The sequence below is a fragment of the Mesocricetus auratus genome, unplaced genomic scaffold, assembly GCF_017639785.1.
Source record: "Mesocricetus auratus isolate SY011 unplaced genomic scaffold, BCM_Maur_2.0 Super-Scaffold_4256, whole genome shotgun sequence".
Classification (NCBI taxonomy): domain Eukaryota; kingdom Metazoa; phylum Chordata; class Mammalia; order Rodentia; family Cricetidae; genus Mesocricetus; species Mesocricetus auratus.
In genome coordinates, this window is record NW_024429182.1 from 54,580,992 (window position 1) to 54,606,877 (window position 25,886).

A 25,886-nucleotide genomic window follows, 5' to 3' on the forward strand; every position below is an offset into this window, starting at 1 on the left:
TTCAGATTTTTTTGTTTATTTATAGTTATTGTGTTTGTCTGTATATGTAGACCCACCATGTCATGAGTTTGCAGCAGAGGAAAACTTCCCAGAGTGGAGAGTTAATTCTCTCCTTCCACTGCATGGGTTCTGGGATTGTTCTGGGTGGATTTGTGTGTCAACTTGACACACGTTATTAAACAGACTTATCAGAGGAAGGAGATTCAGTTGAGGAAATGCCTAGATGAGATCTAGCTGTAAGACATTTTCTCATTTAGTGATCAACGCAGGAGGGCCAGCCCATGGTGGATGGTGCCATCTCTGGGCTGTTGGTCCGGGGTTTTTTAAGAAGCTGGACTGAACAAGCCATGGGAAGCAAGCCAGTAAATAGCTCCCCTCCATGGCCTCTGCATCAGCTTCTGCATCCAGGTTCCTGCCTGTTTGAGTTCCTGTCCTGACTTCCTTCAGTGATGAACAGCAATGCTGAAGTGTAAGCCTAATAAACCCTTTCCTCCACAACTCGCTTTTTGGTCATGGTGTTTCGTTGCAGCAATAGAAACCCCAAGACAGGGATCAAACTTCAGTTGTCAGGCTGGGCAGTAAGGACCTTTACCCACTGAGCCATCTATCTCATCAGCTGTTTTAGGTTTTTTGAGACAGGGTCTTGTGTGACTCTGGTAGGTCTGGCAATATTTAGTCCAGGTTGATTTCCAATTCGAAGTAACTACTGACCTCAACTAAATTATTTTTTTAACTTCTTTTTAACAGTAAGGTCTCATGTAGCCCAAGCTGGCCTTACTATGTAGTCAAGGTTGATTTTGAACTTCTCATTTTCTTGTCTCTACCTACTGAGTGCTAGGATTATAGGCATGTACCACTATGCCCAATTTATTTGTTATGAGAATCGAACTCAGGGCTTCTTGGATGCTAGGCAAGCCCTCTGTAGACTGAGCCACATCATCATTTTTGCACCAAGAATTTCTTTGCGACCTCGCTATTTCCACACCCATGGGAAGGATTCCTACACAATGTTCTGTTCTACACAGCTTCTTCCAGTTAAGATGAGATTCCCCTCATTCAGTTACACTCCATGAAAACCTCCCACCAAAAGCTTAAATGGGAGACCAGGCTGACATCCTCTTGTTCCCTAGACTGTCTTGTCATGATGCTTTGTATCTCCAACCCTCCCCTCTCCTGGTGTCTGGGTACACATGTTCCACAGCTGGAATGAACACAGTACATTAAAGGGCAGGCCTGGAAACCCTACTGCATTATGCCAAGAACCTCCTGGAGAACATGGTAAGGAGTCTTGGACACCTAACCACCAGATACACACAGACGCTGGTGTGTCACCAAAGTTGTTCAGACCAAGCCTGGTAATTCTGGACCTGATGCTGTCTCTGGTGTGTTGGCCAAAGCTGGCTCTTTCCTGTTATTCTTGTTGGTCTCAGCTCCAACCCACTCCCAGTTGGGTACTTCCTTGTGCCAGCTTCTACTCTCCACATCTGCCTCTCGGGGCTCTTGTTTACTTTATAAATAATTTCCCGAGATTTAACTTTTTATGTTTATGAGTGTTATGCAGTGTATCATCTGCATGCCTGGCGTTGGTGGAGGTCAGAAGAGGGTATCAGATCTCTTGGAATAGGAGTTATGGGTGGTTGTTAAGTTTCCATGTGAGTGCTGGGCATTGACCCAGGTCTCCTGCAAGAGCAGCCACATGTTCTTAACTGCTGGTCCATGTTCAGCTCCATGTTGCTTCATTTATGAGATAAGGCTAGTCTAGAACTCACTATGTAGCCTGGGTTGCCTCAAATCCATGATCTTCCTAGTTACATCTCCCTAGTACTGGGATTCAAGGTCTGTGCCATCCCACCCAGCCCTTATACAAGTTGGCTGACTTGGAACTGGTGGCAGTGGCAAGTCAGGCCTGCATTCCCAGTGCCTAGAGCAGATATATTCAGGAAAGCCTGCTGAAGAAACTCAAGTGTTTGTCTAGAGAGTTGGCTCAGCAGGTAAAACTTGAACAACATGAAGACCAGAATTCAGGTGTGCTTGCATACACGCCTGTAACCTGTAACCCTATCACTGAGGCGGGGCAGAATCAGGACTGCTGGAGCTTTGCTGGCTGTCAGCTGAGCCAAAAAAAAAAAAAAAAAAAAAAAAAAAGCAAGCACAGGCTCCCTGTCTCAAAGGAATGAGGCAGAAAGTGATGGAGGAGTGACGTACCTCTTCATGTACCTGCACAGCTGTACACACATGTGCATATGCCACACAGGCATGCACTCTACACGTTTCAAGAAAAGGAAACATCCATCATTTGTTTAGCATGCATTTGCTAAGCACCTGCTATGATGCCTGTCACTCACAGAGGAGAGGATGGCGAAAGCGGCAGCAGGCAGGCTCCAGCGCATGCTGTTGCTCAGTTACTGTTTGTAGTGTCCCACACTGCCTGCTCAGAGGCCAGTACTTGTCACAGAACCCCCACTGATTAGTATGACAAAGGAGACAGGGACAAATGCTGTAGTAGACAGGATTAATGTTTTATTAATGGTCAGCTACATTCATTCACACATGCATTCTAAGATTTATATCCAGACAGCATATGGTTATTTATAGGCAATTGATAAATTAGGATACTGAAATCAAATCTTGGCTGTGGTAAGACTGTTTTGTTCCACATTAAATTAAATATATAATAGTCTTACTCCTTCTTTCGACATACACAGTGAAAGCCCACCCTTCCACCTTGTGAGGAATATGAAATTGCATTGTTAACTGCTCAGGAGCAGCCAGGACACTGGAAGCCCCAGAGAGGAATGTGACGCCTGGACACTAGCAGGACTCCTGGGGTAGCACATGTTAGTCAGTGGTCATAGTGAGATTTAGGTGTCTCTGGCTTACTGTTTGTTTCTGCTTTTGTATTAATGTTGTCTTTTGTTTTCTTGCTTTTAAGAGGAAAAGAATCTTTGGCCCTTTTAGTTGTGATTTTTTAGATTACAAAATTATACATGTACATCTGTACGACATGCATAAGCTATTCAGTCAACACCTCTTGGCGCTTCTGGTCACCCCGCCCTCACTTTGTGCTACCGCGAGCACAGGGGCAGGACTTGAGCAAGGCCAAAGGGCACACTGGAAGTGGTCAGAAAAATAAATACATGATTTGAAAGACCAATAGTTAAGCTTGTCAGGACAGGATGGCAATGGGGGAGGGGGCCCATTATGCTTATGTTTACAAATATCAAACAGACTTGGTGCAGAATTGCCTTGCAGTTCATCAGGCGCTTACAAGAAAGGCACGTCCATTGAGGGATGGCATTTGGGTACAAAGCACCCATCACGTGAGACTCCTGAGTCTGTCACCAAAATGACCCAGTCTTCTGTGGAACTGAGAGCAAGTCTCCTCTCTCTGGGTGGGTCAGAAGGTAACCCCGTTGATGTCTAGGGTGTGTCTCCTAGCTGCCTGTGAGGTTGCCTGTGCCAGTTCTGTTCCCCACTCAGTGACTAGGGTCCTACTCCCCTTGCCACCAGCTGCCAATATAGCAAGCCACACTCTCCAGCTGGTCTCCAGCTATGGAGCCTTTGACCACCAGGCCCCTCAACCCCCTCTGCTGACACACACCTGTCTTAATGGAACTGACAGGCAAGGAGACTCAGTGTCACTGCCTTCACCAAGGACCTGGTCTTCTGAGAGTAGGGGAAGTGCTTGCTTAGGGGGATCCCTATGTAGGAAACCACTGAGGGGAAGCAACATCCTCACACATTCACCCCAAGACTTCTCAAATCAGTCTTCTCTAATGCCCCACTTACCAAGGGGCTTCCATCTTTAAGGCACTGGGTTTTGAAGACGTGTGGGGTTGGTGACATTGAAGAGGTGGTGTTCTGCTTCTTGGAAATGTGGCGATTCAAATGTGACTCCCAAAGGGATGATGGCTGTCACCCAGGCCCAAACATCCCACTAGTGCATTACATGCGTGTTAGCTTCAGTTGTTTCCTCCACTGGCTCTGAAGATTCTTTCCACAAGGTGATGTCTGTACTGCCTGGGCGAAACCAGGCACCTTCCAGTCCCAGGTATTTATAAGGTGTCCCCAAGGAAGTCTTGTCACCTCCACCAAGTGTGAAGCTACAATCCCAATAATCCAGGAATTCACCAGTATTTTAATCCCTTCATCAGTAGGAGCTGATTCAGAAGACTTCAGGGAACTGTGCCCAGTCTTCCCGGAGCCAGGGCACCTCTGGATGTAGCAGGGTCATGCTTCACACAGTGGAGCCTACTGTTGTTCTAGGGAGACAGACGGTAAACCTTCTGGAAGGAAAACTGAGTTTTATAAGGGTGATTTTCTGCCTGTGCTACAATCAGGAGCAACACCTATTCTTCATTTGGTTTGTATCACAAGAGTTTTCCTTCCATGCGGCTCAGGGGAGTTACTTTTTGGAATTGATGGTGAGGCCAAACAAGGTGATAATGTCCATCATGGCTTGTTTCACATGCTTCCCAAATCGGTGTGAGTCCTAAAGGAGAGCACAACACATCAGCAGCCACGCAAATCCCAGCAACTGAGACCTGAGGCAGGAGCATGGACTGTAGCAAGTTTAAGTCTATTCTGGACTTGATAACAAGATTCTATCTTCAAAAGACAAATGAAAGGAGCCGGGGAGCCGGCTCATTGGACAAAATGCCTGTGCAAACCTGGGGAGTGAGTATGGATCCTCAGCACCCATGTAAAAGCCAAGCATGGCCTTCTCCACCTGTAACCCAGCTGGGGATGGGGGCAGAGGCAGCATTTCTGAGAACCCGCTGATCAAACAGCCTAGGCCCAAATGGAGCACCGAGTCCAGAGAGAGGGACCCCCTTCTCCAGGGAATAAAGAGACTGGTAAGGATAAGTATTCAGTGCTCTCTTCACTACTTAGAAAGCTGAGGCATGAAGCTATCCTTGAACTCTCAACTCTCATGCCTCAGCTTCCTAAGTAATGCTAGGGTTATAGGTGTGCACCTCAGGCCTGGCTTTTTGAACCACATTCTTAAGGACTCTGGTTCTGTTGGTGGGGGCTGGCAGCCTGGAAGCTTCTATAGCATTGGCAGCATAAGAGCTGATGCTGTAAGGCCATCAAACAGGTTTCTGTGGGGGGGGGATCTCTCAGGCAGTGCCAAGTTCATGTGAGGCCAAAACTTGTTCACAAAGTTGTTTAGAATAGAGAGAATCACAGAAACACATACATTCATATACACAAAGACTTAAGACCACTGCTACCAGCAAAGGTAGGTAAATAAAATAAACATATGCCTTTCAAATGAGTGAAATTCATCTATGTGAAAATAGCTAAGCTAATAAATGTTGACATCTGAACTGAAAGTTTCTATTTAAGATGTGCTCCCTTGGCCGGGCGGTGGTGGCGCACACCTTTAATCCCAGCACTTGGGAGGCAGAGGCAGGCAGATCTCTATGAGTTTGAGGACAGCCTGGTCTATAGAGCGAGTTCCAGGATAGGCTCCAAAGCTACAGAGAAATCCTGTCTGGAAAAAAACAAAACAACACCTAAAAACAAACAAAAAAAAAAAAAGAAAGAAAAAGATATGCTCCCTCCAAAAAGAAAATTACCACGTTTCTGGGAAAAAGGAGTCCCCAATATACTCACTGTCTCAGGGCAGGAGAACTTAGAAGAAATGTGGAAGTGGATGAAATTCTCTCCCACAATAATGTACGAAACACCATAGCCATCATCAGCAACCTGCAGAGAGAAAGGTCAGTTTCAGCACTAGGAAATGAGATCACGAGTATGGGACTTCCTGTTCTCAATAGAAAACTGGGCAGTGGTGGGGCCTCACTCTGGAATCCCAGCACTGGAGAGGCTGAAGCAGTGGGTTCAAGGCCAGCCTGGACTATGTAGTGAGTGGGTCTGAGGCAGTCTGAGGACAACGGGATGAGCTTGAAGTTAGTAGGTGGTCCTGGCTGCACTTACCGGCCCAAAGCCACCTCCACAGGACACATAGTCGGGGTTTTTCTCAAAGTCAAACAGTTCCACCTGCTGCTGAGGAGTCTGGCTTGTGGATAACCTCCATGGCTCAGACAAAACCTGTGACAAAGCAAAAAATGTTCAAATGACACTTCCCCCACCCCCTTCTCCTAGTGAGCATTGACTGTCAACTTGACACAACTGAGAATCACCTGGGGGTGAGCATAAACCATTCCTAACTGAGTAATTGTGTCAGGCTGGCTTGTGGACATGTCTGTGGAAGACTCTCCTAAGTGATGCAGGAAGGTCCAGCTCACCGTAGGTGGTTCTGTTCCCCGTCCTGAACTGTGTACGTAATCTAGTGGAGAGGGCTGGAGAGATGCTCAGTGGTTAAGAGCACTTCCGGTTCTTGCAGAGGACCCAGGTGTGATTGCTAGCACCACGTGGTGGTTTACAATCGTTTCAGGACATCTTTCTGGGCACTGCACACACCTGATAGACATACATTTATACACACAGGCAAAACACTCATACATATAAAATGTATTTTTAAAGAATGCTAAATAGATATGAGCCTGTGCACAAGCCAGCAAGGAGCGAGCCTCCATCGTTTCCAGGAGTGTATCTCCATTGTTCCTGCTTAGGTCCTGCCCTGACTTCCCTCAGTGATGGACTGTGACTTGGAAGTGTAAGCCAGATTAAACCCATCCCTCCCCAAGTGGCAAGTGCTCAGGGTATTTTACGGCAGCAGCAGAAAGCAATATAGAACACCCTTCCTCTCCTTTGCCTGAGGACCCCTAACAGGAAGACAAGACCCTGGAGGCTGCACAAAGATTAAAATATGAGAGCATGAGGCCCCTCCCCTTGACCAAACCATCTCTCTCTCTGGAGGTGGATGACAGTCAGTGGGATCTGGGACAACCTCTAAGAGCCCACCTCTAGATTTTCAAGGATGTTTCAAGCTGGTTATTATATTCAGCCACTGTTAAAAGTCAGTATGGTGATGCGTACTTATAATCCCCGCATTCGGGAGGCCGAGGCAGGAAGATTGCTACTGAAGGCTATCCCAGGCTACAAAGTGAGATCCTGTTTCAATAAGACAGAAAAGCCAGGCTGAACACAATAATCCTAGCACACAGGAGGTGGAGGCAAAAAGGTCTGCAGTTCAAAGTTATCCCGGCAACAGATTGTGTTTGAGGCCATAGAGACCTTGTCTCAACAACAACAACACCCCCAAGTCTAGAAATTTGGGTGTAGTGGTACATGACTTTAGTCCTGGCTACCTTAGGATGTTGAAGAACCATTTGAACACAGGAATTTAAGAACACCTTGATCAATATGGTGAGCCTATCTCAAAATTTAAAATCACAAATATTAAGAACAAAGATGAAGTCAGGTGTGGTGGTATATACCTTTAATCCCAGGTGGATCTCTGTGAGTTTAAGGGCAGCCTAGTCCATATACTGAGATCCAGGGTAGCCAGAGCTACTTAGTAAGACCCTGCCTCAACCCAAAAACAGATGGCTGGAGATATGGCTCAGAGGTTAAGAGCACTGGCTGCTTTTCCAGAGGACCTCGATTCTCAGCACCCATATAGCAGCTCACGACCAGCTGTAACTAAAGTTCTAGGGGACACGATGTCCTCCATAAACACCAAGCATGATACACAGACACACATGAGGGTAAAACAGCTACAGCCACACACAGACACACACACAAAGGGGCTGGGGAAATGGCTCAGTGGGTGAGAGTGTTTTCTGTGTAAGCATGAAGACCCAAGTTTGGATCCCTAGCATCCATGGGAAAACAAAGATAACAACAATAAAAAACAGCAGTAAGCATGCCAGCAACCCCAGTGCTGGGTGTGGGTAGAAACATAATACAGGGTATCGCTGGCTGTCAGTCTTGCCAGAAACACTGGTGAGCTGACCCTGGAGGTTCAGTTCTCAAGGGACTAAGGTGAGGGATGATGATAGAAGATACCCGATGCCCTCCTCTGGCTTCCACATGTGTGCATACACTTGCTCACACAAGTGCACACAGGTGTACATACACAGAACAAAGTTGACAAATACTCAGTGCTCATCTCTTTCTACTTATTTGCCATATTTTACTAGCACTCAGCTCTTGTTGAGGGCCCACATCAGCCTTCCCAAGCTGCTGAAGAAACCTGGTACCAAAGCTGCAGCTTGCATCTCCACACGCCTACTGCCTTCCACCCAGCTGATGTGCGAGGCTGGAGCAAGTCTAAGACCTGATCCCAGCAAGCAGGCTGAGCATGCAGCGATGGCAGGCAGGCAGCTTACCTCCTTCAGGAAAGGGGAGTCAACTGCAAGATACTTGGACACCACATAGAGGCAGAAGAGGTGGCGGTCGATGCCGGCGCCCGTCATGGCGAGGCGGTACAGGTGCTGGTGCTTCTCACAAGCTATCTTGAACAGCTTGAGCCTCTGCTCCATCTAAGGGTCAACAAGACAAGGACATGCTTGTGTGCCAGGCCACTTTCTCTTCAGTGGTCTGCAAAAGGCAGTGGGATGTGTCCCGGTTCTATGACCAAGATGTCTTGACAGAGCCCACCAGCTCACTGTCCCTTCCCAGATTCTTGCCTCAAAAGGGCTGCCAGGGTGGGCTGGTTGTTGGAGAGGCACCCTGTGTGGAGGTGTCTGCTGTGTACACTCCTGTGAGACCTCATAAGCTGTTAAGAGTTCTTGTCAAACCTGGTGCTCCATCCCAGCTGTCCCTCTGTTTTTTATTTTTATTTTTTGTGTCACAGATGAGAGTACTAACCCACCTTGGCAATTCTGTTAAAATGGTACTGGGAAAGGTTCAATATGACCCGGGCGGGATGCTTCAGGGACATGCTTGCTGCACAAAAGCATGAGACCCAAGCTCATTCCTCAGGGCTTGCTGACCAGCCGGTCTAACCAAAACAGCAAGCCCTAGATTCAGTGAGGGACTTCATCTCAAAATACAAGGTGAAGAATAAGGAGGAAGACACCAACACTGACTTCTGGCCTCCATTCACACTCACATATACAGACCACACATACATACACACGTTATGCACACACATACACATAGGCTACTTCTGGTTCTTCTGGGCATTAAAACTTTATCTGAGTAACGTGACCTTTACATGGAGGTACGTCGAGGCACTGGCCCTCCTATGAAAGACAGGGCCTCTCAGGAGCATACTGAAGGATCTAGTGACAATGGAGCCAACTGCCACTTTTTTCTAGAAGAAAGAAAGCCCTAGGTGGGCTCTCTTGCAGTCTATTGTTGGTTGGCAATAAGCACCTATCCGGGGGCTTGGGCCCCTGGGCACAGATCTGAATGTAGCTATATGCTAGTTGGGGCCTGCAGCAGACTGAATTCATGAGTCTACTTCTTCACCTTTACCTTCACAAGGCTACTACAGGGCTCCTCAGAGGCAGAGCACAGGAAGTTCCAGCTTTGTCTGGTAGATCGAGAAACAGGCTCAGAAGATAGCCCAGTCAAAGTCCACTTACACCAGTCATGGGTATCCTTCTGTCTTCCATTCCTGTGCTATGCCCATTCTCATGTGAAGGTTCTCAGTACATATAATCTCATCCCCCAAAGCTCAGTGGACAACACTGTGTGTGTGTGTCCCTACTGAACTTCGTGAATGCTTTCTGTTCCTTTGGAAAGATGGAAGCATGAGGTGTTGGGGGGAGAGGAGCATGGGGAGGAGTGCAGGGGTGTAAGTGCAGGGGTAGAGGGAGGAGGGTGAGGATGGAAGAGTGCATATGTAAGGGCTAGAGAGTCTCATGGTCAGGAGCTTCCAGAAAAGCATGCATCATGCTGTGTTCTGTCACTATGACCTTACCGTTTTCGTGGGGTCCACCATGGCCATCACAAAGTCGCAGGACTCTGTAGTGCAGGAACGTACGGTTTCTGTCCTACCCTCTCGGAAGAGCCGAGTCATGGAGGCTTCATATGTGAGGCAGAACTTTCCCATGTCCTAGTAAGGCAGGAAACACAGCTTAGGGCTGACAGGTGGGAGTGACCATCTAAGTCTACAGGGAGAAGTGGCCTAGAAGGGAGTATGCCCCCTGCCCTTTATTTAAAACGTAATTGTATTGTATGGGTGTTTTGCCTGCATATGCATCTGAGCAACATGTATGTGCCTGGTGTCCAGAGACCAGAAGAAGACATTAGATCCTAATGTGAATGCTTGTGGACACACTTAGGAAGGACACGGCATACAGCAAGGTCAGGGCCACGGGAAGGTCTGAGAGTCACAGGGGAGTGATAGGGGCAGTAAGGCAAGGCCGGAGGATGAAGAGTTCAGTCAGCATGACCAAGGACAGGACAGTAGCCCCGGGAGCAGATGGAAGTTTGTTCTCAGGACGGCATAGAAGGCCCCTGTGGAGAGTAGGATGGGAGGTACCAACAGCCACTGAAACCTGTGGAGAGGGTGGGGGGGTGGCCAGGAGGGTGTGGCTAGGGAGAGAAGAAGAGGAAGGTGAGGTTAGGGTGACCACAGAGGACTAGGAATTGGGTCCCGAAATGAAAAGGAGGGGAACAAAGGTGGGTGGGGAGAACTCGAGGGTGGTGGACATCTGAGAGAAGGATGGTACAGCTGGAGGCGGTGTCCCTGGATGTCACAACACCACAGTAGGGGAAGGACAGTTAGCCCCGGGGAGCCAATATCCACCCTCCCACCATGTAGTACATCTAGACCTGGTGCCACACACACTGACTTCTGCAGCCCCAGCAACTGAGTGTCTCTGTCTAGGGCAGGCAGTCCCCTCCCAAGAACCAAAGTCCCTTCCACATCCTCCCTCAAGCATAGACTGCTTTTGCCACCCTTTAGCGGTGTTTAGAGGAAGGAGATGGAAATGTCACATAATCCTGACTCAGCCTAGAGCATCGAGGAGTGATGACTTATACTTTAATGGAAAGGGATATCAAAGATCAGACATATTAAATAATTTGTCCTCTGACCACACTGTAGGTTCCAGGCCTTATTATAGGGTTGCTTTTAAGATTTATACTTTAAAATTTTATGTGTGTTTGCCTCCATACAAATATGTGGCCATGTGAATGTAGTTCACAGAAGACAGAAGAGGGCATCAGATCCCAGGAACTGGAGTTACAGGTGGTTGTGAGTCACCATGCAGGGCGCTGACAACTGAATGGGGTCCTCTGCAAAGGCTGAGTCATCTCTCCAGCCCCTATTATAAGGTTGAACTGTTATAGAAGCTACTGCTTGAGAGGGATGTTACTATAAACCAAGGGTGATCTGCAGTGTGACATTCTACACCTGGTAGAGACCTGCAGGGCTGGTGTTTGGTGTCGGCTGCCCTCCATGCTAGACTTTAAACCTCTTTCCTACTGGGGAAACAGCCCAGGTGTGTGGGGTGACCCCACAGTGCTCAGGATGAGAGCAGATCCTCTCTTACCTTGTAATGTGCCAGCTGCAGTGCGAGCTGGATGAAGGCATCGGGGCTCGTCCGGCACTTCTTGATCAGCCCTTTGCCAAAGGTGTCAAACGGGAAGGAGTGCAGGTCCACATCATTCGCCAAAAGATTGGCGCTGCTCAGGGAAGTCTCTATGACCTCCTGACACTGCAGGAAAAGAAGGAGGCCCCAGTCACTGGGGAAGCACGACAGAACGGGACAGGGCAGAACCAAGTCTGGAAATGTGCATTTCACATTCTCTGCGATTTTTCTGGAAAGGCTACCTGGAAACCCTGGCGAGGGAAAAGCACAGCATCTCTACCTCACCCTGGGAGCAGTGGGGAAACTGAGTCAGGAAACACAGTTCCTGCTGCCCATGAGACTGTCGTGGAGTGCAACAGAACAATCCTTCGAACAGGACAGGCAACATCATCAGAGCTAGGGTTATGTGTAAGAAACTTCCAAGGCAGCCCCTCCCCCATTTCCAGATCCTTCTTTGGAGGGTCTAGAAGGAGAGGGTATCTACTGTACAAGGATGATGGCCCTGCTCTGTAAGGGGAAGGTTTTCTTCCAAGAGGTGGGCAGCTTTAGGAGACTAGCAAGAAGTAGTAATGAAGGAAGGGATACCTGTCTGGCCAGCCAGATCAGATCAATTAACACTGGAGATCACTGGGGTGACAAATGACATAGCCAGATTGCCCTCACATTTCATGTAGTTATTTGTATGTGATTCTGCCCCAACCATGTCACCTTGTCACCTTGGAAGATGCTAGACTATGTGGGTGATGGAAAGGTACCACAAAGTAGAACTCCACCTATGGGCAATGGGGACGCCATCATCCACACCAGTCTGACCTTCTTCTGGCACAGTTGCTCCTGGGGCCACGTGATCCTTGCCCTCACTCCAGGATCACTCCATGAGCAAGTCCAATAAACTCAAACTTCGGTGGGACCATACTTTAATTTGTCATTGGGGTCTTTGAGGGGCAGACTGTGTCTCCTCAGGGAAAGACTTCCCAGAGACTCAAGGGACCTTCAACAACTGAGGGTCTGTTGCAGAAAGCAAGCTCATTTTAAGGAAGATGTTATGGGAAAGCGGCATGAAAACGTATCTTCTGGACATGACAGGACTGCTGTACGCATGAACTCACAGCAGCTGTGGCTGCCTGCACACGATCAAGCAAGCAACATTCTAGCATGGAGCAGGGAGGGGCTCATGAGGCCCACTCTGAGCCAAGGATGTATTGGCAGCCATGGCAGCTAGAGGTGGTGGTGTCATTCTTTTGTAGGGTGAGGCCAGTGGGAGGGTCCCTGCTCTGGTGGCCAGCCCACACCCCTGAGCACACTGGGAGCACTAGCGGACTCATTGGACTGTTGTTGTTATTATTTTATAGAGAAGCCGGAGAGGTAGCTCAGCAATTAAGCAGTGTGTACTGCTTTTGCAGAGGACCTGAGTTCACTTCCCAGCATCCGTATCTCAACTACTTGTGACTCCAGCTCCAGAGGATTTGACTCTCCTGGTCTCCAAGGGCACTCTACACACATACACATACCCACAAGGGCATATACACACAAAATTAAAAGTAAAATTTATAAAGATGTCATTGTAGGGATTCAGGCATTGTGCTGGCCTGCCCCTGTCACCTGGCAGAATACACTTAGGCAGCACCCTGGTCAGCCCAGGGTTCCATGACTAGCAGTCCGCCACAGGTGCAAAGGACCCCTTTAAAAGAAAGGGGTCCATTTATGCTCTTTTCCCACTGTTCCCCTGGGGCAGACAGACTTTTCCTGTCTCCCTCATCTCTTCTGTCCTCTCTCTGTCTCTGTACCTCTTTTCTCTTTCCTTCCCACTCAGTTCCTTCTTTAATGAAACTTCTTGTTTAAGCTCTGTCTGCCTGACATGTTTGTCCCCCACCTTGGTCACCTCGCCTGCCATGGAATCTGTCAAGGTTCCCTCGCTCTTTGTCATAACAGTCATGGAGTTGGGAGGGAGATGTGTTAGGGAGGACCCAGGGGGAACTGGAGGGAGGAATGGATATAATCAAATTACATTGTTTACACATGTGAAATTCTAGAAGCATTAAATAATATTATTTTTAAAGGACAATAAAGAGATCAGTGTTGGGGAAGGGGGTGGCAGGTGGAAGCCACAGGTTGTTTACAGCAGTGACTGCTGTCTGATGCTGTGACAGCAGACACATGATACTGGATGTCTGTCCAAACCTACACAACCTATGCCACCCACATGACCCTGTGTAAACAGAATCTGGTGATTTTCCAGGAAGCTTCACAGACACACCACCCTGGTGGGGATGCTGAGCAGGGCAGGCTGTGTGGCATCCAGGAAATACTACCTCGGCCTCTTAGTTCTGCTCTAACAAAAGGTGTGTTGAAAAGACCCAGTGAGCAGTCTGTGGCCTAGTCAGGCCCAGCACCAAGGTCAGCCTCTCTGCAGAGGCCATGGACCCCACACTGCCCTGGGACTTCAGAGCCTAGGGTCTAGAACTTTAACCACAGGAAAAAGTGTTTTTCAGGCCCCAGAAATTCCGACAGGCTGGGTGTTCCAACCCTAGCATCCCTTCTTCAAAGGGCTCCTATAAAAAAAATCCCTTTATTGTCATTTAGAAATAGTATTATTTACACTTCTAAAATCTCACACATGCAAAGTGTGTTTCAGAATCTTCTGTGTTTTTTTTTTGTTTTGTTTTGTTTTGTGACAAGGTCACAGAGGTTCTCCTGCTTCAGCCACAGGAACTGGGATGACAGAAGTAGGCCACCTTTACACAATCCAAAAATAACTATGGGGAGCCAATACTCACTGTTTTAAAAATTATAAATCACCAATCTGGGAGCTGAGGATGTAGCTCAGTAGGTGGAGCGCTTGCCAGGCTTGCACAAAGCCCTGGGTGCCATGCCCGGAACCTGGCTGTCCTGGGACTCGCTTTGTAGACCATGATGGTCTCCAACTCACAGGGATCAGCCTGCCTCTGCCTCCTGAGTGCTGGGATTAAAGATGAGCACTACTGCCACCAAGTTATGATTTATGTTTTCATCCTTATTTTCAGGGAATTTGCAGAAGCTCAGTGACTTCACAGCAGAAATCTTAACAGAGAGGTAAAAACTGAAGCCTCATTTTCTCCAGCAGCCCAGGCCCCGTCCCCAACTCCGGGCAAACGGCTTCCTCTCTGTTTGGGAAAGAGCTTGCCTGTCAAAGGGGCTCAGGACCGTTTCAGAAGCACCATGGTGAATGAGGGTCTCTGGTTCAGCAGACTTACCTCTCCTGGGATATCCCACTGTAGCCTGGTGGGTTTGGGGATGTTGGGGTTGGTTTCTCCTTTACAATGCCCGTCCTCTGCGTAGCCCAACTGGAAGATGTCAGTGGCCATGACATACTGAGGAGAAAGAAGCAGAGAGAGCAGAGTAAGCACATGTCTCCTCCATGCTCAGCACAGAACACACCTGGAACCAGTCTTGGAAGCGAGGGTAGTGCCTTCCTTCCCCAGTACCCACCAGCTGGGTGCTGGGTGTCCATTTCAGTTCAACACACACAAAATAAAGCTTAAACCCCAAAAGGGCAGAGACCTGGAAGCTCTCAGGCAGGGGGTGTGTGGTTTCTAGAGGCCCTGAGAGGGTAAAACTGCAGCTGGAAGCCTCCCCGCAGGGCATATCCTCTGCATCTCTAGTGCCCACCTGCACAGCCTTTCTGTGCCCTTTGTGATACCAGGGAAGCACAGGCATCTGCCAGGATGCTGCCTCGGCTATGGCTGCCTCTACCAGGCTTCACATCTCGGCATCAGCCCCATGGCAGTGTGGCACTGTGCCTCTAGGATGAGAGCCAAGTCCCCAGCACTCTCCTAGGTACCCAGGCTCCACTCAAGAGCCCTCGTCATTTCATCGGGCAGACAGAAAAGTAGCTACTGATTCTACTTGTATCCCTGGCCTAAGTTTACCTCCCTTAGCCTTATCTTGATCAGACTTGCTTTTTTTGGGGGGTAGGGGTTTCTCTGTGGCTGTGGAGGAGGCTGTCCTAGAAATAGCTCTTGTAGACACGGCTGGTCACTAACTCACTGAGATCCACCTGCCTCTTCCTCCCAAGTGCTGAGATTAAAGGAGTGCCACCACTGCCTGGCAATCAGACTTGCTTTAAAGGATTAGTCTGGGGGCTGGAGATGGCTCAGCCACTAAGAGTGACTGCAGCTCTGACTGAAGTTTGGGGTTTGGTCCCCCGCTCACAGCCACCTGTAACTCCTGCTCCAGGGGATCTGCCACCCCCTTTTGGTTGCTGCATGTACTGCACTCATATGCACAATAAACCTTAAAATCAGTCAGACCCTGTGGATATCTTATTGACTTTCTTCTTTATCTCTTTTATCATGCATTTGGGTTTTTGTTTGTCTGTCTTACTCTGTGGCCCTGATTGCCCTCAAGTTCTCAGAATCCTCCTGTCTCAGCCTCTTGAGTGCTGGAACTAGAGGCATGTGGCACCATTTATCCTCTTAGGTCTGCCCTGGATAACTATGCTCTGTGTGCTGCACGCGGCCTGTGCCCCATGTGTTATCTAAAAGGTCCCCGGGATATTTCGACAGGCTTGTACTTCTGGGCTGTGCGGAGCCTCCCCGGACTGTGTGTGAGCTGCAGTGTCTGGGGACAATAAAGGTGAGGCATCTGTATACCTGGGCTAACAGAGTCCACACTTGTGCTGGCATCCGCTCAGGGCCTGCAGATACATAAGCACTAGCACATCGCCGTTTGAAATCTGTGTCTTAGGAGTGTGCTGGTCTTAAAGTCCCAAGTGCCTGGTTCTCCCTTTCGAGGCTCTTCCATGTGGGAAACCTTCCGTGGCTGAATTAGCAGCAGCAGATGGGAATTGCCAAGACACCAAGCAGAGGTTAGTGCACCCGGGGGATGAGAGGTGAGACAGGTGCCGCTAACCTCTCGGGACGGGGTATGCTTTGAGGAAGCGGGGCACAGGGTCAGCTAGGCCTAAAGAAGACCTCTCCCTTCCAGAAAGAGGGCAAAGCTCGGGCAGGAGCAGGAAGACATAGCATGCACTATGCAGTTGATTTTGCACCACAGGAAAAGAAATCCTGGGCACAGAACTTAAAAAGAAACCAAGATGCAAAGTTTCAGCTGGGTATGGCGGCACCCGGCTATAATCCCAGCAGCACCCTGGAGGCTGAGGCAGGAGTATTGCCATGCATTAGAATTTGGCCTGGGTTAAATGGTCACACACACACACACACACACACACACACACACACACACACACACACACACACACGCATTTTAATATGCTTCTTTTTGTTTGCCCTCAAACTAGGATAAGTGAGAAAAACTAAGAAGTCTAGCAGTAAATTTATTATTTCAGAATGAACCAAGCTGTGTGAGCTGAGAGTCATTGTGTGACTTCAGCTATATCAAGAGACATTGATGTGCCTATACACACTTTACAGGAAACCAAAACTCAAATGCTTTTCATTTCCTGTGTGGTACCACCACCAGTGAAGAACTCTGCACTGTATGTAAGAAGTCCCCACAGGCTCATGTGTTTTAATACTTGGTCCCCAGCTGGTAGTGCTGTTTTGGATGTTATGGACTCTGGGAGGAGTGTGTTATTGGGAGCAGGCCTTGAGGTTTACTAGGAAGCAAGTTATGGCCCCACACTCCACTGCCACACAGGGCTGTGCCCTCTCAAAGCCTAAACTGAAAGAAATCTTCCCCCCTTCTTGTCAGGTATTTGGCCAAGAAACCAAACTGATACAGAGGATTAGACAAATATAGCCAAGTTGAAGTGGGTCTGGTCCACATTCAGCAATATGTAAGAAGGGCGTGGCTCACCTCCCACAGATGGCCCACGATGGGTGCATCCGCCCATGAGTGCTCTGCGTTCATGCCTATCTTGCTGTTTTTGAAGACAACAAACGTGAGGGACTTGTCAAACCACCTACAGAAGAAAACAGGATCGTGAGCTCCAGGGTTACATTGACACCGAAGCCTAAAAGCTGTAGTGTGTTTCTTTCTGCATGGGCTATGGCCTCTCCTCACCCCTGACAGTTTTCCATACCCCAGGAAGGTGACAATAAAGGGACTGACACACAGGACAAAGTCATTCATATCTTCTTGTACCAGAGATAAAATGCAGCATGTGTTTCCCGGGACCTGAGCAGTGCAGACTACTGTAATACTGGACTAGCACATGTCCTCTCCAGCCAGGCCTGGGAGGCACCTCCTCACTTTACAACTCTGGAAAGTGGATCCAGGAGAGCAGGACCACAGCAACTGCACAACCACAACCAAAGCCAGTGCTGACTCCTGGGACTGAACCCACCCTGCCCTGTGTGCCACCTCTTAACCCAGTTAAGAGAGGCGGTGGGGAGAGCAAGGGAAGGACGGTGTGTGGGAGTCTGGGGGAGGCAGACAAGCAGAGCCTTGTTGCTTTTGGTTTTTGGTTTTTCGAGACAGGGTTTCTCTGTGTAGCTTTGGAGTCTGTCCTGGAACTAGCTTTTGTAGACCAGGCTGGCCTTGAACTCATAGAGATCCGCCTGCCTCTGCCTCCCAAGTGCTGGGACTAAAGGCATGCGCCACCAACGCCCGGCTGAGCCTTGTGTTTTGGTGCTCATCCCTGCACAGTACAACCCTCAGGGTGGGGTCAGATTTAGGGAGGCTGCTCCAAAGCATACCCAGGAATATCTGCCACAACCTCCCATCAACTTTGGAGATTAAAGGGAGGAGGTACCTGTCAAAACACCTGCCATGTAGCAGAGATTTGGCGTAGCTGTCTATGGAAGCCTCCGGGTCCTCCTTCCTGTATCCCTGCACCGAATCGTCCAACGTCACGAAGAATGCTGCCTTCTCCACCGAATCCAGGGACTGCTTATTTTTCCCTCGTGCAAAATAGGTCTGCCGACACTTTGCCCAAGGCACTCTGTAGCAAGAAGTAAATGCCTCTGAAGACAGTCGCCAGGGATGGGCAGATTGCTCAGTGGACAATTGTCAGCATGAAAACCTGAATTTCATCCCCACAGCCCACGTAAAAGAGCCAGGTATGATGGTACATTCTCGAAACCCCAGGCCTGAGAAGACCAAGACAAGATTCTCATGGCTCACTGGCCTGCCAGGCCACCCAAACTGGCAAGTTCCAGGCTGGTGAGAGACCCTGTCTCCAAAACAATGAGGATGGGTAACACCTGAGGAACAATACCCAAAGTGTGTGTGTCCTCAGATGAAGAAACCTGAGGCACAGAGAACAGGCCACAGCTACTTTGGAGCAGGGGATGAGTGAAACCATCTGGCCCCTGAACCCAGATCACATGATACACCCAAGGTGACCATCCTGTGCCCACCACACTGTTGACACTGGTGTGAGGGCCATGTCCCTTCAAAGCCACCCTTCAGTAGCTCCCGCCCATTGCTCTTGGGTCCCTCCCTCAGTCCCCAAGCCTTCTGCTGTACCGCCACTGCCCACCTCCACCCACAAATGCCACAGGTCCCCAGCCCTAGAGGCAGGAGATGAAACTATGCTTGTTTCCTTCTCAGTCTCGGGCCCAAATGTCAAACAACACACAGCCCTGTTTCTCCTGAGTGCCTTATCAAAGTGTTTGGCCCCTGGCCTCGGCTCCTGCAGCAGCTTCAGAGCAGCTCTGTGGAAGATGGAGAGCCAAATCCCCTCCCCCACTTTCTTGTTCCACCTGCTCCTTATTCGGCTCAAAGCAGGGTACAAGGCAGTTCTCTTTCCCACAGTGAATCAGGGACTCTAATCTGACTCCTATGCTCTCTTGGAGCTGACCTTAAAGACATGCTCACTTGAGGGTGGAGGGCTGGGAAGTCAGCTCGGAGGCATGAGAATCTGTGGCCTTTGCCTATCATCCTAGAACTGAGGAGGTGGAGCCAAGAGCATCCTTAGAGTGCACTGGTTTGCCAGAATAGCCAATCAGTGAGCTCCAGGTTCTGGGAACAACCTTTTCTAAAAAAAAAAAAAAAAAAAAAAAAAAAAAAAGATGGAGAGCAACAGATGAAGATACCCAGCATTGAAATACACGCACATATACACACCACACACACACACACACACACACACACACACACACACACACACACACACACACACAAAGCCAAGTCTCCCTGGCTGAGGTCTAGCTCAGTGATGGAGCACTTGCCTCAGAAAAAGAAATCAAGGTTGGGCGGTAGTGGCAAACACCTTTAATCCCCACCCCCACCCCACAGGCCTGCCTGTCATGTGCTGAATTCAGCTGCCCTTGTGGCCCACCATCCAGGAGTCAGACTTGACACTATGAAGCAACACGGTGCTCTGGCTGCTCTGGTGCTACTGCTGGCATCAGTGGGGACGGGCCCCTTGAGGAAGAGCTCCTCAGAGCACTGTGAATCCCAGACCCACCTGTCTGCAGCCGTGAGGGCGGCCAGCTTGGCTTCCCCAGGCTGTGGCTCTGAGGGGTCTTCCAGGATCTGCTGCATCTGCTGCTCCAGCTCTCGGGGCCTCAGCAGCCTCCCATCGTGGTAGAGCCAGACCTTGAAGTAGCGCCCCCTGTGGTACACGACAATGTGCCGGCTGTCCTTGATGTGTTGGATGGTATCTGAGGTGGTGAGGACCCAAAGGGAGAGACAGGGAGTCAGAAGGCCTTGGTGGGAGCCTCAGATCTGAGTGTTTGTTTGGCTTTTTGAGAGAGAATCTCGTGTAGTCCAGACTGGACTCAGACTCCCTATATAGACAGCCAAAGATGACCCTGAACTCCTGGTCCTCCGGCCTCTACCTCCTGAGTGCTAGGATTACAGGTATGTGGCCCTTGATTCCAAACTAAGTCATATCTTTGGCTTAACCAGCCCCCTAAAGCCTTGGTTTCCTTGCCTCTGAAACAGGGCTGGCACATGTAGTTTGAATGAGATGTCTCCTACAAGTCATGAGCATTTGAGTACTTGGTTGCCTATTATTGGTGGCAATTTGGGAAGGAGTAGGGGTGTCCTTTGGGATGGGCATTCTCCTCATGAATGAACACCCAGTTCCCACACAGCTCATGAGTCCAAAGCACCCAGGCCACAGGTTATACAAGAGGGCATCCTAGAAAATATTCTGATGAAGAAAGTGCAAAACTCCAACATGAAAGCTGTTTCAGGGGCTGGAGGGATGGCTCAGTGGTTCGGAGCACTTGCTGCTTTTCCACAGAACCAGAGCTCAGCTCACAATACCCACATCAGGTGCCACACGACCATCTGTAACTCCAGCTCCAGGGCATCTGGTGCCCTCTTCTGCATACAATTCTGACATGTGTTGGGCCCCGGCCCCATGGGGTCTCTGTGAGTTGCTGGTCAGCCTACAAGGGCAACTTGTTTTCCAGTCCAAGTACTTTCTGTTTTCTAGTCCTGGCTTACTGCCCTGGCCTTGACCCTCTGACATCAACATTCAGCAGGAGGAAAACAACGATCTCTTCTACCTGGGGTTTTTTCCACTGTGCTGTAAACCTGTATAAAAAGCTCCTCCCTCCTACAAGGGAGAGACCTCTTAGCACTTGCAATGAAGACACACACACACTCTCCTGGCAATAAAGGCAACACGTGCATTTTCTTAGTACAAACAAGTGGATGTCTGGTCTCTCTTTTCCTGATACCTTGGAGTTGTTTGTGGCGCTGGCACCACAACATGTTTCAGCTAGGCATGACGGTGCATCTGGGAGGATCAGTACTTTAGGGCCAGCCTCAGCTAGAGGCTAACTGTTTCAAGGAGGGAGAGCGGGAAGGGAGATGATGTGTGGGTAAAATCACTTGCTGCATGAGCCTGGTGATGTGAGTTTGCCCCCTCAGAGCCCATGTAAAGGCAAAAGGCGTGAGCCAGTCCCAGAGAACAGTCATCCGAGCTGCACCTGAGCGCTACAGTGTGGCTGTGTCCCTCCCACAATCACACACACAAATAGACACAATGACAAAGCTTACAAAGAACTACCAACAAAAGACTGGTTACAGCAGCACACACCTTTAATCCTAGCACTTACTCGGCAGAGGCAGGTGGATCTCTGTGAGTTCAAGGTTTGCTTGGTCTACACTGGGGGGGGGGGGTTCTACAACACGAGACCCTGTTTCAAAAGAAGAAAGCAAACAGACTGGGCAATTAAGTAGCAAGGCCCCTGAATGCCAGCATGTGGTTATATGACCCCACCAGGGACACTACATTTAATAAACTATTATTTGTTGTTTTTGTTTTTGAGACAGGGTTTCACTAAGTAGCCTTAGCTGACCTAGAACTTGCTCTGTAGACCAGGTTGGTCTCAGACTCACAGAGACCTACCTGCCTCAGCCTCCTGAGTGCTGGGATTGAAGGCATACACCACCACACCCAGCATTACCCAGATTTTAATATTTATGATAACTACTATTAAAGGCATGACAGAGTCAGCAAGACAGCTCAGCTGGGAAGAGCATCTGCTGCCTAGCCTGACCCCACATGATGAGGAAAAGAACCAGCCCCCTCAAGATGTCCTCTGTGGCATGCATCTTTGAAGGTTTTTCAAATTTTTAAAAATTATATTTATTCACTTATCGTGTGTGGGTGCTCAAACATGTAAGGACAGGCATGCCATGGTACACATGTAGAGGACAGAGGGCAACTTGTGGGAGTTGGTTCTCTCCTAACACAAGGGTTCCTGAGATCAAACACAAGCACCAGGCTTAGGGACAGGAACATTTATGTGCTAAGCCAGCCATTTGCCAGCCAGCCCCCTTCTCAAGCTCTGTGTCCTGGCTGACAGAAGGTAAGGGCTCTGCTCCCTCACATGCCTCTGCATCCCATGATGCATTGCCCTTCCACAGCCAGAAACAATGGCAGACTAAATATTTCCTCCCCTAAGTGGCTTTGCTCAGGGATAATTTTGTCAGGATGTTAAAAAGTGACCCGTACTGTACACGTGAGCCCTGCAGGCCTTCATGGTACCAGCTGGTATCCATTCTCCTGTCTTTTCCAAGGATGTCTTAGGTTAGAAGGCAGATTATATGACCACACTGCCCAGGCCAGGAGGCCGACAGCAAGCAGCTGGGCCAGGTGTGGGTTTCTCAGGTGTGGGTATTTACAACAAACCCTGCATGTGGGCTAGAGTAAGATGTCCGAGGGAACGTTCCAGCAAGTCTAGGGAAAATGGCCAATGAAACAAACTCTGGACTGAAGAAATATTAAAATCTAGAACTGACCCACTGTCTAGACCTAGTAAAGACAAAGGGAATCCAGGCCAAAGCTAGGGTCCCGTTGGTAGTGCCCTTGTCTACCTGGGATTCCATTCCCACACCGTATACTCCGGACAGTGACACATCCCGGTGGGAGGCAAGAAGGTCAGAAATTCAAGGTCACCCTCAACTATATATTGTCTTAGGACATCCTGGAACACATGAGATCATGTTCCCAAACCTTTACCAACAACAAAAGATAGGAATTCCAAGAGGAGGAATGTTCAGAAACAGGAGCTCTCAGAATAGACCCTGGAGACCATCCTGCCCCTGAGACCCTGCAGACCATCCTGCCCCCAACACCCTGGAGATCATTCTGCCCCTGACACCCTGCAGACCATCCTGCCCCTGACACCCTGCAGACCATCCTGCCCCCAACACCCTGGAGATCATTCTGCCCCTGACACCCTGGAGAGCATCCTGCCCCTGAGACCCTGCAGAGCATCTTGCCCGCAATGTTCCCCAATGCTTCCTGGTTCTGAGCAACAGAATGACAAATGCTGGTTCCCAGGGAAGCCCCTGGTGAGCATCACTGACCTGTCTCCTCTCCAGGGATGCGGGAGGTATTGAAGAGTCGCTCCCACTGGGCAGAGCAGAGAGGAATCGTGGATCCCAGAAGACGAATCTGTAATAAAAATGTGTCTTAAACCAACAGGCAAAAATCCCACAGGGAAACTTTAAATGGAGCTGATGAAAATGTTGCCTATTTCCTGTGCACACTGCCCGGTCTGACTTCATCATCTTCAGTTGTCCCCTGGGGTAGCACCTGAGGGACTTGCTCAACAGTACCAGGCAAGGTACTGAAGCTCCTTCCAGATAAACACGTAAGCCACCCAAGGTTATGAAAGAAACGGTTCTTGTTCACCGGTATGTCACATACATGTGCAGGAGCAGGTTCTCTCTTTCCCCGGGGAATAAACCATGTGCTTGGCCCTCACAAAGTCTCTCGCTGAACCTGAGCTCACTGACTAGGCCTGTTAGTGAGCCCCAGCCATTTGCCTGTCTCTGGTCCCCAGTGCTGGGATTCCAACTGCACAGCAGTGTGCCTGGCTGGATGTCACTGTGCTAGATCCTCCTGTCTTCTCAAAGCAAGCACCTCATCACCTGAGCCATCTCTCCAGCCTCCCAAAAGAACATTTTTTAGAAGTTTACATACAAAGCTGGGTGTTGGTGGTGCACACCATTAATCCAAGCATGGGGTGTGGCGCCAGAGGGAGGGAGGTGGATCTCTGTGAGTTCGAAGCCGGCCTGGTCTACAGAGCGAGTTCCAGGACAGACTCCAAAGCTACACAGAGAAACCCTGCTTCAAAAAACAAAACAAAAAAACCAACCAAACAAAAAGTTAACATACAGGTTTGAGTTCCTCACGGTCCAACTTTCGACGATACAGCAGCATGGCGTGGATAGTGTTGCCGGCTCTTGCGGCCTGGATGTGGGTGGGGGTGATGTACAGCATCTCCTGTGATAGGGTGACAGCAGAGAGTGCTCATAGGGATGGCAGAGAGACTTGTATACAGGGTGGAGGCCCTCCCTCCACGACACCAAGGTGTTCCTACAGCTCTGCTCAGTTACAACTGTTTTTTTATGTTTGTTTTAGGTTCTGGTTCTTTGAAACAAGGTTCTATTACTCTGCTCAGGTTCCTGAGAGCTAGGATAAAAGGCATGTGTCACCAGGCCTAATTGTAGAACTTAACACACTGTTGGACTATTGTCCTTGTATTTGGACAATTTTGCTATTGCTTTAGGTCCATTTATGGGTTTTGGCAGATTGGATTTGCTTTTTCTTTATGTGTATATATATGTGTCTGTATGTATGATTGTGTGCATGTGTCCAGAGACCAGAAGAGGGCATCAGATCCCCTGCAACTGGAGTTACAGATGGTTCTGAACCACATGACAAGTACATTGGGAACTGAACTTGGGTCCTTTGCAAGAGCAGCAAGTACTCTTAAACTGCCATCTCTCTGGCCCCAAGGAAGACCCTGAACTCCTGATCCCCCTGTATCCAACTCCCCAGTGCTGGCCTGATAGGCATAATCCACAACAGGCTTTAAATGTGTTATTGCTCTATTACAACCCCAGCCTCCGTCTGTGCTTGGGCTATTAAATGACAGCAGGAGTTTTCTGGGCATGGTGGTGTACACCTTTTCTACACAGGTTCTAGACCAGCCTGGACTTACTAAGCAAGTGCTGTTTGCCATGAATGTACTTGTTGGGTGGAGGGCAGGGACCCCACAGGCACAGGGGGATCTAATACATGGGCCCCAGTAGGATCTTCACAACAACAGGAAGTTGTGGACAACAGAAGCAGGAGCAAGGGGAGAGGAACCCACCCCAAGCTTTCCCAGGCAGGTAGCAGGGCTGTCCAGCATAATGACTGCACCTTGGCTGCAGTGGTAATGGAAGACCAACTCACCATGGCATAGTAGTTGCTGTTGACCATGATTGGCCCTCGGCCTCGCAGGTAGATATATTCCTCCCACCAGTCACTCACCTAAGGTGCAAACACAAACAAGACAGAGTGCTGAGCAGGAACCATGCAGTTGCCTCCCCAGGACCAGCTGCTCTAGAGGTACACAAAACTTTCTAGACGATTCCAGCATATGACAGGTTCCAAAACAAAGTTGTCGTAAGCAGACAAGACACAAGACGTTGAAAAGCACACTGGTCTTAAGGGGAGACCTGGCTACTAGACAGTAGATCATCATTTCACACTAACTTAAAAAAGTCAGGGCTGGGGATGTAGTTCAGCTGCTAGAATGCTTGATCTCTAGCACTGCATAGAACTGGCCATGAAACTGTGCAGTGGTACACACACAGGCAGAGGGATCAGGAGTTCCAGGTTATAGCAAATTCAAGACTGCTACACAGCAAATTTGAGGCTATCTTGGGAGCCTCCTGAGACCATGTCTCCAAAAAAGAGTAACTGCCAAAGTGCCCTGGCTGAGAGAGGGTACAGTGCCACGGCCTGCCTGATGGGTCCCATCCCCGGCACTGCAGAAAAAAAATAACACAGATGACCCCAAATCTCCCGATGATCAGTCTTCCTCTTCCTGATGCCTGGGTTGTGTCCCAAGGCCACAGCAACAAGCCAGAGGCTAGAATGTGTTGTCTTCACTCTCAAGTGACCATCGCAATGCCATCCAGCAAGCTGCCCCAGCCACTCAAAGGCTGCCCATTCACAACCTGTGCTGGTTTGAGCACTGTGATGAGGTGCACACCTGGGCAAGGGTCTGGGCGCACAGCAGTCCAGGGGGCCTATGACTAAAAACACAACAGGCTCCAAAACAAAGCTGTCTTAAG

The 25,886-nt window shown here is 49.3% G+C and overlaps 1 protein-coding gene across 1 annotated transcript in view; it reads right to left on the reverse strand.

Annotated features, from left to right (window-relative positions):
* Window positions 1–2,500: 2,500 nt before the first annotated feature.
* Window positions 2,501–25,886, reverse strand: part of Cpt1a (carnitine palmitoyltransferase 1A) — a 60,074-nt gene continuing 36,688 nt past the window's right edge. Inside the window, exons 7-19 of the mRNA XM_040750544.1 lie at window positions 25,000–25,077; window positions 23,935–24,042; window positions 23,121–23,208; window positions 19,756–19,951; window positions 18,097–18,285; window positions 17,199–17,304; window positions 14,636–14,752; window positions 11,364–11,528; window positions 9,785–9,919; window positions 8,244–8,396; window positions 5,944–6,057; window positions 5,620–5,712; window positions 2,501–4,492 (exon numbers count right to left, since the gene is read on the reverse strand). Coding sequence (XP_040606478.1) covers window positions 4,406–4,492; window positions 5,620–5,712; window positions 5,944–6,057; window positions 8,244–8,396; window positions 9,785–9,919; window positions 11,364–11,528; window positions 14,636–14,752; window positions 17,199–17,304; window positions 18,097–18,285; window positions 19,756–19,951; window positions 23,121–23,208; window positions 23,935–24,042; window positions 25,000–25,077 — 1,629 coding nt within the window. The 3' untranslated portion in view covers window positions 2,501–4,405. The remainder of the gene's footprint in view (window positions 4,493–5,619; window positions 5,713–5,943; window positions 6,058–8,243; window positions 8,397–9,784; window positions 9,920–11,363; window positions 11,529–14,635; window positions 14,753–17,198; window positions 17,305–18,096; window positions 18,286–19,755; window positions 19,952–23,120; window positions 23,209–23,934; window positions 24,043–24,999; window positions 25,078–25,886) is intronic.